The 12,640-nt window shown below is 44.7% G+C and overlaps 3 protein-coding genes across 3 annotated transcripts; 1 reads left to right on the top strand and 2 right to left on the bottom strand.

Moving 5' to 3' along the window:
- Positions 1–2,997: 2,997 nt before the first annotated feature.
- GL218_03708 (uncharacterized protein) lies at positions 2,998–4,200 on the bottom strand (the record flags this gene model as incomplete). The annotated part of the gene is made up of 1 exon (XM_033580281.1): positions 2,998–4,200. The coding sequence occupies one exon, from the start codon at positions 4,198–4,200 to the stop codon at positions 2,998–3,000; it is 1,203 nt and encodes a 400-aa protein (XP_033437007.1).
- A 1,911-nt stretch (positions 4,201–6,111) lies between these two features.
- Positions 6,112–7,533, top strand: GL218_03707 (Fumigaclavine B O-acetyltransferase; the record flags this gene model as incomplete). Its single annotated transcript, XM_033580280.1, has 1 exon — positions 6,112–7,533. The coding sequence occupies one exon, from the start codon at positions 6,112–6,114 to the stop codon at positions 7,531–7,533; it is 1,422 nt and encodes a 473-aa protein (XP_033437014.1).
- A 472-nt stretch (positions 7,534–8,005) lies between these two features.
- GL218_03706 (ATP-binding cassette transporter abc4) lies at positions 8,006–11,059 on the bottom strand (the record flags this gene model as incomplete). Its single annotated transcript, XM_033580279.1, has 3 exons — positions 8,006–8,117; positions 8,180–9,839; positions 9,898–11,059. The coding sequence occupies 3 exons, from the start codon at positions 11,057–11,059 to the stop codon at positions 8,006–8,008; spliced, it is 2,934 nt and encodes a 977-aa protein (XP_033437013.1).
- Positions 11,060–12,640: the final 1,581 nt, after the last annotated feature.

Raw genomic sequence — 12,640 nt, 5'->3', positions numbered from 1 at the left:
GTCGCGTCGGCGACGTGATGGGGTTTGTATTGATAGAGACTGCTGTTGTGAGAAATGATGTACGGGAATTAGAACAGAGAAAGGAATTAATAGTACCTCAAGACTTAATATAGTTAAATAGTAGATAGAAGGTAGGTAGGTTGTTTTATGATCGGCGTTGGTTGTGAGCTTTGTGTGTGTAGAAGAAGTGAAGAATTGGAGGATGATGTTTGGAGGAAAGAATTGGAAAAGGTGGATGTTCACTACAGATCAAGATTGCATGTAAGTTGGTAGGAACGATTGGGGAGTAATCACCTGGGTAACTACACAAGGTAGGTGCTTGCTTAAACTAAACGGTAAAGAACGAAGGAAGTCGGTCTTTCCAAACATTAATGACCTAAACGTTCTTTCCTGCCACTAACCGATGCAAGACAGTTCTGGTTTTTGGAAATGACCACGAGGCCCCCCTATCTATTTGGGTACTGCAGGTGCCCACAATACATATATACCTACATCAATCCCATGTTCTGCCTTATCAGGCGCTATTTCCTAGTCGTACTTGCTCTCGGGACGGCAAGTTCAGATCCGTTAGGTTAGGTACCTCATGTAACATAATAAGAACACTCCTTAGATCAGGTCATGCCGTACCTCTATGTGGTGCATGTGGTGTACACAAACATGTACCTATTGAATGTACCAAGATTTCTTTTTTCTCTAATACATTGAAATACCTATATGTGCAATGTAGAAATAAACCTATTGAACCAACCTAGATACATATAGGTTAAATATCTACCAATATCGTTCATTAGCCACGAGGTGCTTGCATGGAACGATACAATATTTTACTATATTCCATTTTGACCTAAAAGGCTATTATAGCTGATCTTGTTCATTTTAGTTTTCCTATATGGCCATGTTGAGTCGGTTTGACATAAATTGTGCAGCTAAGGTTGATGGAATATGAGTATCTGCCATAAAATTATTCGTTCTTATAAGAAACCAAATTAGTATAATGGAATAACGTTACGGATTATTACAACTTAACTTGAAGATATCATGTACCGAAGCACTTTAAACTAACTTATTATAGGGTTGATTATGCTAATAGTTCGTGTCACCCTTCATCTAGTAATTTCAAAGACGGGCAATCACAAATTTGACTCAGAAGGCATGAGACTAAGTTTTTTATTCCGAAAGAAACTTTACCTAAAGTATAGAAACCTGTAGCCGAAGATGTCCTGTGGTATAAAAATCATAGCTGGAATTATAACGAGTATGTTGGTATTTATACCACATATAAACTCTCAAAGTCTACCCCTTTTTTTAAAATTTTACTTGATATATTACCCAGTACCAAGCCACATAAGGCTGCGCACAATAATTATACAGTTAGGCAGTTAGTAACAAATGGTATATACAATTAAAATAATGGGTAGTCGGGGTAACTAGCAGCAATCAAGAAGTAGCTAGCACAGCTAAATCAGCCCTCTAAGTACAACATGTTCTGGAAATGCTGATTGTGTCACGAGGTGGAACCAAGCAGCATGGAAACAACTTGTTCCTCTTAAAGCCCTAACCTATATTACCATGAGATCCCGTGGCTATATATACTAAATATGCCCTTTATTCTAGAATCCTGACACATATGGATCTAAAATAAGCCCATGGAAATGCTGACCCAAGGTGAACCACAGGGACGACGGGATCATAATGATTTATTAATACTTTTTGACAAAATAACACGGTTAAGACATGCCGATTAGCAGAGAATATATTGTTCAAATTAAATAATGTTACTGGCTTGGAATACCAAACAAAAAAAGAGATAGTTATTTGCCTTGGACGTTTAAATAATGATATATAGCTGTTCTACGTCAGAATTAATATATACAAACATGTAGATCTACCTATGTTGTATATGAGGGAAAATTGCATCGAACACTGATGGGTTAATACATAAAAAAGAGAGCACGTTAATTAAATGCCTTGGAATGCCTTGAAATGCCTATGCAAAGGTAGAAACAACCTTGAGATTTACTTATACTTATACCTCGTCCAAGGATATACCACACACAGTCATGGTGAATCGGATTATTTGATTTGGCGAATTTTAGTACTAGACGGTAGAAAAGGGGTATTCTGCTTATGTAATCAAACCTTGCTGCAGTGGATTTAATGGTCAGGAGGTGCTCAAATACTTGGCAAGAAAATACTGGCTTGCTTAAAAAAGCAACTAGGACGAGTAGGTTCTTTGTAACACGATATAGTACGAGAGAAGTATTCTAAGCAATGATAATAGTAAGTGTTGGATGCCTTAGTGATTAACAAATTTGAGCTGAGTAGAACATATTAAGTGCTCGTAAATCTGTTCATCACAAATGGTTTCTTTCTATAACTACCTACCTATAAACTGGTAACCTGGGTATATACAACGTAAGTGGGCAATAGAAGGGAGGGTCATGAATGTAAATGTTCATACTCCTTTTATCATACCAGCCAAGGGTCTCCTTCTGCCCTCTCAAACTTGGGGGCCTTATGATGAAATGAAAATGCCATGGACTGCTGGGTCTCACTCTGATTCAGACCGCAATCACAGAATATCCTTTGCCTCGAACGCCAATCCTATGTATCGTAACATATCCAGACCAGAACTCTCTTTGAGTACCATTTCCTGACCTGACCCTGGTCGCTCAATTTAGTCAACCGTCGAGGTTGTATTATAAAATCCGAAAGGGAATTGTTGTAGGATATCGCGAAGAGCGAAAAGGTCGTTATTATAGTTCGAATGGTATCATTTTGGTACTAGCGACATGCTTGGAAATACAGAGCCGCGATGCACCAGGTTGGAATAGGGGGAAAAAAAAGAGGGAATGAGGTACTGCAATTTCAAGCCGCCATTTTAGTACATAATAGAGGAATAATTTTGTCGAAGAGGAACGGACCAGCATGAGTTTTTGTGTGTTCAGGGGCGTTTTGCCGACGAAGGGGTTGCATAGCAAAGCTAGGAGTATATTACTACTCAGCGCCCTTCACATTTTTCTTCACGTTAAGCGCCCATTTCAGCTGGCCAAGCACGCGCTTCGCCTCTTCGAGAGCCCTCTCCTGCTCTTCTTCTCTCTCATGGGCGATTTTCTTGATATCCTTTAGCGCTTGCTCCTGTTCGTGCTTATAGGCCTCAAATTGCTGGGCAATTTCATCCTTCTGTCGTTGCAGGTCTCGAATGTTTCCGTCTTGCTGGTCACATAAATCGCGGAGAACGTTGATTTTTTCATCGTCCGTCCTACGTTCCTCAACCAGTGTTTTAATTCTGTCCTCAAGACCCGCCATAGCACGCTTCACTTCGTCGCCCTGATCCTTCCAATGAGATGATATAGCATTGTATCGACCCTCCATTAATGCCGCATGCATATTAGCCTCTTCGACCTGAACCTTAGTGTCCCGGCGACTCTTCTCCATCTCTTCACGCCATATCCGTTCGCGTTCTTGAGCATCCGCTGTGCGCTTCTTCTCGAGGTCGACCGTAGATTGTAAGTGCTCAACTTGACGTTCCTTGCGACTTAATAACGTCTTAGTTATTGTAGCTTCTAATAGGCGGTTCTCATAGTCTGCGACCATATGCTCCATCTTGTCTTCGATTATTTTAGCCGCACGCTTTGCTTCTTCGGCCTTGAAACGCTCAATCTGAATATCTCGTTTCAAGGCTTCATTGTCCGACACCAATTTATTAATCACTCTGCCTGTCTTTCCTAAGCCGGCCTTACCGACGGCGCCGTCCCATTGCGGTGAACTTTCCGGCGCTCCGCCTGTATGATCTTCGGGCATAGGTGTCCCCGGAACCTGTAAAGATAAGGTTGGTTCCTCCACCATCTCTTCTCCGAGAGTCGCAGCACTTGCGGACATATACGGGTCTTCACTTCGCGATATCGGTAAAGGCGGCTCTAAGCCAGGTGATTGCGATTTTAACCTGACCGTCGAGCTGCTTTGTGCTTGTTGAGAGTTATATGATGTGCCGCTGACATTGCTATTAATGGAGCTTGAAAACCCGCTGTTTCGCGCGGATGGTGATTCTGATGAGATATCTGAAGGTGCTTCAAAGCTAGGGACGGTACGGATGGTGGATGGTATTTTGCTCTTGCTCTTATTCTTGCTGTTGGGAGAGAAACCAGAGTTGGCATAGGAGCTGTGTTTTGACTCCAAGGTCGGACTGTGGGTGCTCATGGTGTTCACGTTGTTGGAAGTATGCGCCGGTTTCAATTTTGAATTGGCATTTAGTACACTATTGTCTGTGTATGTAGGTTCTACGGAATAATATGTTAGTGTAGTTCTACCGCCTTCCGAGCTAGAATATAGTGGTGATTTTGTTTTGTCCCGAACAATAAATGGGCCAAGAAAATGTGAGAAGACAATATTTTAGTTGTCTCCGAAACAATGCTAACGAACGTTTTATGGAATAGAAAAGAGATGAGTGGATTATATAAATATGTAGACTGGATTATGTTTACCTTGTTTAATGCTTTGTCGAGTGGGAGTCAAAGGCTCTCGATTAGGAACAGGACGTATTCGAGGGGTTTGCAATCGACTGGGCATTTCTCATTTCCCGTTATTTTCCTTATTCACGCAAGGACGTCACGTCGCCTGTCAACGGATGGCTAATAGCGAGAAAGATATCGAGGAGTAGATAAGCGCTTTATGATTTCTAACGTTTTGACTGGTTTGATGCTGGGTGTGTGGTGTGGAAGGGTTCTAAATTCGAGTTTGAACGCGGTGGTGCCGGGGATATGTCATCCGGGGGACAAGGGCGCAAAATCGACGTCAATATTAGGTATTTAGATAGTAGCTCTGTGCAATGAAAGAGTAGGTAGTAAAGGTATAAAGGAATATAGAGAAAGCTCTTCAATCTTTTGGCAATGCGCTCAACTTGAATTTTGTGTGTATTCTGTACATACGAAAGAAGCAACTTAAACTAGTTAATGGAATTCTAAGGTTGACTTAAAGATGGAGGAACAGCATTAAAACACACATATCCCCATGTTTATGTGTACTATTATGTCGTGGGCCTGATCGCGGGCCTCTCCAATGTTGTTCTGTCAGTTAGTGATGTAGTATTTACGAAAGGCCGCTAGTAAGCTAATGACTCGGCCTTGCAGTAGAAATACTTTGATGCAGATACGGTACAATGATACATTTAAAACGTTTGTGGCTGTTGAAAACGCGCTTCCCTCTTTTTAGTCTAGGCTTAACTGCTTAACGGTTGGATCTGCTAAGAAGCCACGCGTTTAAGCCACCTTGAACCGCTTAAGTAGTAAAACTGGAAATTTAAGAATGCTGGGGTATTGGATAACCCCATGTCTAGTCCCTTAGCTTGATTCCAACGGTGCTATCTTGTGCGCGCTGTACGTATCAATCGACGCGTTTTGACCTATATCCCCTTGTAATCTACATAGGCTTAGGTACCTATATAGTACCTATTTGACCCAGCAACCATCGCGCACAAGATTGTCATGGATGCAATTCAACTCTTCCCGACGGATGACATTTAAGGCCCGCGATATATCCGCTTCTGACGGGAAGCAGTGGATCGCATATTACTATGTCCCATTAATAAGAATATCTCTACCTTAAATTATATCAAGGGTGACGGGGATGGTTACATAGATCCGACAGTTTATTCGCAGTAATCTCCGTCAGAACCGCCCGCATTCCCTCTTAGACGTCGCGTTTGTAATAGCGAACGAGAGACGCGTGCAATTATTATTACTCGGACGCGTGAATTGGTCTACCGACCCTAGACTAGAATATCATTTATTCTTGATTTTCATTGGAATCTTGAGTAACCGTCATAATTTTGCGAAGAATTCAACGTGAGATACAAGATTAATATTTATACTTATCTTATTTTAATCAGTAGGCAATTTCATATAGCGCTTACATAGTAGCCGAGTGCTCTTAGAGTCCATTCGGGAATAAGTTTTAATGCTGCTTACCTTAGGTACATACCGTCTTGATTCTACCACTAAACTCTTAGTTCGTAGACATCAAGATAATGCTCTCATAAAATATATGCCTTCTCTAGATCTCAAGTCATAGATTAAAAACTCCTCTAGCAAAATCTGTATAGTCCCGTTCAAAATGGCCGCGCTCTCTCCGCTTGACAAACTTATGCCCCGCGGCTACGTCCGCCAAATGTTTTGCTTCCCCTCGACACATGCCGACATAATTAATACACTTAGAGCAGGCTTGAAGGGCGTTGTAAATGATGTTCCCTACCTTCTTTCCGGGATCCTCACCAGCGAAGACCAAAAACATATTTCCCTCAGCAGTCCTTATCAAACACTAGAGAACCTCTGCTATGAACAAGATCTTTCGGATACCGTTGATTACGCCGCTATCAAGACACAAAATTTCCCGCCCTCAGCATTTACTGCACCAAAGATTATACCTCCTGACACGCAGCCCCCGTTTCCGAATCCGGCGCCGGTATTCCGGGCGAGCGTGTCGCTGGTTAGAGGTGGATTCATATTATGCCTCGCCGTTCATCATTGCACGACCGACATCACCGGATTCGGGGCCTTGCTTAAGATATGGGCCTCTTACTGCCGCACAGGCGCGTCTGCAGTGGCTAGGTTCGATCCGTCTTGGCTAGACCGTGGGGCCTTGATTGAGAGACATAGCATCCCCGATGTGATAGCACCTACTTCTATACCTAGGTTACTCCATGTCCGGGGACCTGACGACTATGCTAGGCTTGCTGGTCCAGCATCATCGCCTAATGATCTCAGGACTGGCATATTCTTCTTCCCGCAAACGAAGCTACAGGCGCTGAAGCATGCCGTGAATAAGCATATCGCTTCTCAGGGTAATGCAGGCTGGGTTTCTTCAGGTGATATTCTCACAGCGCTGCTTTGGAGCGCCATACTAGCTGCCGAACAAGTGCCGTCCGCCGCTGAATCGGACGCAACGACTAACCAAAGGGATACCAGTACAATAGGTTTCCCCGTGAACTTTCGCTCTCGTTTTAGCCCACCCTTACCCTTAAACTACCTCGGTGCCGCCTTTGTGATGACAGCCGCCACAGCTTTACGGACGGACCTAATATCTTTTGCTACAGGGGCAGCCTCTTCTAGTGACCACGCCCTATTGGATTTTACCTCGACCTCAAAACTAGCCGAGATTGCTTCCACAATTCGTGCTTCCCTTCGCAGTGTTGATGAGCAAAGCGTGCGAGATATCCTGACATATTTAAATACCGCGTCTAGTGACCATCCGCCAATCACGCTGGGACCGCGCCATGACGGCATATCAATTGTCTCGTGGGCGGACCAAGCCGTGTATGAGTTAGATTGGGGCGATACAGTTGGGAGATGTGACGCCGTTAGGTGGCCCAAATTGGCAAATAAGAGATACCCTATCATTCTGCCTAGGATCCCAAGTAGCACCAACGGCGACGAAGGAGGTTTAGAGGTAATTGTTAGCTTCAATACGCAAGTGTTCTTCAAATTTGAGCAGAGTTGGCCGATTAAAAAATTCGCGACTACTCGGTGTTGTTCGTAAAGCAGGGTCTAGTGTTCATGTAATCTTATAAGACCATATGCCTAGGACTCATATTCATGATAGAGTTTATGGAGGTACTTAGATATCATAGTGGTTTTTAACCTACCTGTTGAAATGAGTGGTCAAGGGACTACTCTCAGGTACAGTACATGGTATCTTGGCATGGAATGTACATATAAGAAGGACCTCCCTCCTCACTCATACAGTTGGTAGATTAAGTCAATATACAACTACAGCTCATGAATCGTATCTTTCACCACTGCCTGCGTTTTGGATATATGTACGCTGCGAGCAATCGCTATAATAACACATCGTAAAGTACTTTAAATTGCAAATCGTGATTATGTGCAGGTATTAACTCATTGATATATACATGTAAGATGGCAGGAATATCGTAGGAGTCCATAAGCCCAAAGACGAGCTAGCCCCAAGGATACATGTCCCTATTTTATAGCGTAGTTACTGGTATTACTTATGATTGGTTGTGTTTTGCCAACGCGATCAACTCGTCGTGTTCGCCGCTGTTTTTCAGCATGCCCCAGAAGGCGCCTTCAATGTCGATTAAGTCCCTGGGGGAACCAGCCCTGTAAAGTGGTCAGCAGTGAACAAAGATAATAGAGAAGAACTCAAGTGGATGGAGTCATACTCTATAACTTTTCCTTCTTCCATAACGATTACTTGGTCATAATCTATGATCGTCCGCAGACGATGAGCAATGGTTATGATTGTCGAGCCAGCAAACTCCGAACGAATGATCTGCTGCATGCGCACGTCCGTCTCATGGTCCACGGAAGCCGTCGCTTCGTCTAAAATAACAACTTTAGACCGGCGGCACATAGCACGCGCAAGCCCGAGAATCTGTCTTTGTCCGTTGCTAAAGTTCTTCCCATTAGCTGCAACTTGAGTATGAATAGAAACTCCACGACCAGGCGCTTGGCTATCGGTGTCATATATTTGAGTGAGACCGCACGCCGTAAGGACAGACTGCAGTTCTACCTCATCGAGTTGCTCTAAGGGGTCAAGGTTCGATCTGATATCCCCAGAGAAGATGACTGAGTCCTGCGGCACGAAGCTAATGCTTTCTCGGAGACGTTTAAGAGGTATGTTGTTAATATTGACACCATCAATGACTATACTACCGGAAACCACGTGTGTGGAGCGCAGTAGGGAACGCGCAATGGTACTCTTACCACTACCGGTACGACCAATAATAGCGACTCGCTGACCTGGCCGGGCGTTAAGTTTCACACCCCGTAGAATATCAGGGCCATCCATCGTGTAGCGAACAGTCACATTCTGGAACTCCACATGACCAGTTGCCGGCCAAGCTGCAGGAATCTCAGTTGCCTTCGACTTTTCTTCCTCGGAGTTTACCTCGGGTTCGATTTCCGCGTACTCGGATACACGTTGAAACGAATTTAACTCCACTTCTAACTCGTTCATGTTCCTCACTAACGTCAGGATAGTTTGACTTAAACCAATAGCGTTAGTTAGCGAGAAGCCAACAAGACCCGGAGCGCCGGATTTATAGTAAGCTATGCATCCAGCCGCGACCGCAACCGTGGCGGCGCAAAAGTCGGAACGGATAGACACCCATCGGTTGCAGTTATATTGAGCTTCCATCGCGCGCATATACACGGCGAGCTTATCAGCAAGGATCGTCTGGAAGACATCGTCCATCGGCTGGCGAGCTCTAATGACCGCAAGACCTCCAGCAGAATCGCTGAAGTGAGAGAAGATAGGTGAAGTTTGCACGGCACAGAGGCGTTTAATCGATATCTGCGCTCTTGCATATACTTCTCCTGTAGCAAAACCGAGAAAGCAGAAGAAACTCGCCGGCAATGCAAAGATGGGCATTATGGACGCAATACTTGCCAACCGCAGGGCAAGCCTAATTCCGTTATCAAGTGTCATGCGTAACCAGTCCACCAGAAGGCTGTCCATAGACTGTATATCTACACCGAACCGATTGATAATACGACCGACAGGAGTATTATCGTACCAAGCTATAGGAGCATTGAGGACGGCAACAACCAGGCGTTCGTGCATGGTCTTCGCCGCTTTCCACCCTCCCCTTTGATAAATATAGTTGTTGAGAAACTGGAGGGATATGAACGTCATGACCGTGCCAATATGTATGAGGAGATATGTTGTCGCTTTGGAAGAGTAGTCGGGCTTGGATGATAATCCAGTCCAGATGGATAGCCAAAAGGTGATCGAGAAATAGGCAATTTGTACTAGGAAGGTATTTAGGATCGTAAGAGTAGCGGTTATGTAGCCCCCAAAGAGTAGCATGTATCTAACAACTGTTTAGGTGGTTTTAATTAGCATCGTTTCTTGTATAGGTTCTTAAGAGAAACTTACTGAATCCACGTGGGACACGCCCCGACGCCCTCTTCTCTTCGGTTGCAGTTTCATCTACGTCCACTTCGTGAACTTCATGATTTACCAAGTCAGTGGTTTCACTCTGTACAAAAATCCCTGCTGTCGGAGGGGCCGTGGTTGATTGCGATGAGGAGTCGACTTCAACCTCCTCTTGGTGAGTTGTCCAATACGACTTGGCGTATTTGGAAGGGCTTTTAGCATTTGTCTTCGTAGACGACACTCTCCCCTGAGCCAACGACACCAATAGTTCGGCATCTTCTATAGCCGTAGTAAAATGCGTTACCAGAATGACTGTCCGATCATCTAGGAGCCCGCTACGGAAGCATCGCTCGTAGACTCTCAAGGCAGTGTGAGTGTCAAGCGCCGAGAATACATCGTCTAGAAGAAGGGTGGAAGACGATGAGTATAATGCTCTCGCCAATGATATCCTTTGTTTCTGACCTCCGGAAAGGCTAGACCCCTGCTCTCCTGCATGCGTCAAGTCGCCCGAAGGCAATTGCGCCAGGTCTTCTACGAGGTCGCAAGCATGGATAATTCGCTTATATCGGCACTCGTCATATGAGCTGTAGAACAGAATGTTTTGTCGGATAGTGCTGTTTTGTAACCAGGCTGTCTGGGGCACGTAGGCTACGTCCGGAGGGCAGGTTGCTTTTCCGCTTTCTAGAGTTGTCTCACCCAAGAGTGATAGCAGCAAGGACGTCTTGCCACTGCCGATTGGTCCCGTCACAATGTTAAGCGCCTTTTCGCGAAATGAAATGGATATATGACGGAGTTGAAATCCGGAGGAACGTGTCAAGCAGAAAGTCGCATCTGTGAGCTCGGGCAGGCCAACTGGGAGACGTTTTCTTTCCTCGGCTAGTTCGAAAAATTTGTCGACTCGCTGTAATGATTTGTGACCTTGTGCTACCCATTGGATAACCTTGGATAGCCATACGAACTGCGCTCGTAATATTTCTGTGAGAGACAGTGCTGTGAAAGCCGTCGGAGCTCGCAGAGGTCGGTCTGTAAAGAGGACAAACGACGTGAACATAGCGAGGAGACTGACAAGAGAGAGCATATCGCCGGCCATGAAAATTAGCATAGAAGTAACATTACGCTTCCAGATCCGTTGTTGCTCTGTAGCTCGGATGGCGTTAATCATCTTGGCTGCCACATCTTCCCAAGCGAAGAATTTTAGGGTTCGAATCGACTGTAAATATTCCGAGATTCTTGACAGTCGACTATCCGTCACCTCCATTACCAATCCGTGCAATCGGGACTGGCGTCCGGAAAGCCGGGCTGGAAGCGAGGTAAGAGACAGTAGAACTGCAACGCCAACAAGAGATGACCACCCTAACAACTGGTATAGAAACGTCATGGCTATTACTGCCGATACTGTACTCGCTGTTAAGGCGTAGAATATATCGGTCACATTAGCGATCGCGTCAGCATCATATGACAATAGGCTTTCCATCTTGACAGAGTTTGCCTTTTCCTTTGTTTCTGCATCTTTGGATCCATTCTGTGTCTGAGGATCAATCTTTTCTTGTATGCTGTTGTCTGTCCTTGCCCATAACATCGTCTGGTATATTTCCTGGATCATAGTTGCTTTAGATAGTACAAGGAGCCGCGTGCCCGCAAATATAGATCGTTGATAGCAGACAGAACGAGCCATAGGCCCAAAGAATAGGAGTGCAATCCATACGAATGGATGAACGACTGTAGCGGTTGTGTCGGGGTCTTCGAAATAGCCTAAAAGATAGAACATAGCACATGGGGCAAGATACTCTGCCATCGCGGTTGCGATTGACCATAGCATTATCGTCTTGATATCATTCCGAAACGTTCGACAGAGGGTCCAGAAAGTTCTTCCCCCTTTTAGACGAGCTTTGCGCATACGTTGTAGCAATGTTGTCGGCGCATCGTATGTCGGTAGAGGAGGAAGATCGTCTATGACTAAGTCCCGGGAGAAACCACGAATCATAAGATATGTAAGCCATTCGTAAGAGAGATAATACGAGAACCACGAGCAGGTTTCTTCGGGGGATAGTTCCCCGTTCACATCATCTAAGCCCTGACTCTCGGGGTTAGGCTCTTTTCTTCGTACAAGACGTGGCGAGACGAACGAAGCCATAAATGCAGATGCCAGACAAGCGAGTTTAACGCACTCAATACTTGACGGGTTATTGTGTGGACCAATAATCGCAATGGGAAATATGATTCTGATAGCTTCCAAGATAGTGATAATTGCTATTATTATGTTCAAGTGGCGGCTCAAAGAAATGCTGACAGCCTTGTGCCTCCAGGCGAATTGTAAAATTCCCAGGAAGAGCAGATAGCCCAAAGCAAATGATTCCATCCATGGTCCATTTTGGAGTTTGGAGTACAGCGTTAGGGATAATGCTGCTGCAAGGATAGCTATTTGCGTAATAGCATACTCGAGCGGTGTATAAGGCCTACATATTCGGTCGACATGGGACTTTACCGTGCGGCCGTAGAATCCATTGGACCAAATTATAGACACCAATAGTGAAATAAGGGATAGCCCAACGCATGCAAGCTGCAAGCGACCAGTTCCTATAAAATCAGATAGCTTGGCTGCACGGCGTTGCCATATCTCACTACGGGATTAGTTAGGCAAATACTGATATAAAAAAAAAAGCTGCAATGGAGCTTACATACCTCTCAGGAGTTTTCTCATCCAATAGGATCCCGAGGCCTACAATTGGTATCTGCGGCACAT

This window comes from Daldinia childiae, assembly GCF_008694065.1.
Source record: "Daldinia childiae strain JS-1345 chromosome Unknown Scaffold3, whole genome shotgun sequence".
Classification (NCBI taxonomy): domain Eukaryota; kingdom Fungi; phylum Ascomycota; class Sordariomycetes; order Xylariales; family Hypoxylaceae; genus Daldinia; species Daldinia childiae.
Note: the sequence above shows the minus strand (reverse complement) of the source record. Positions and strands in the feature narration are given on the sequence as shown.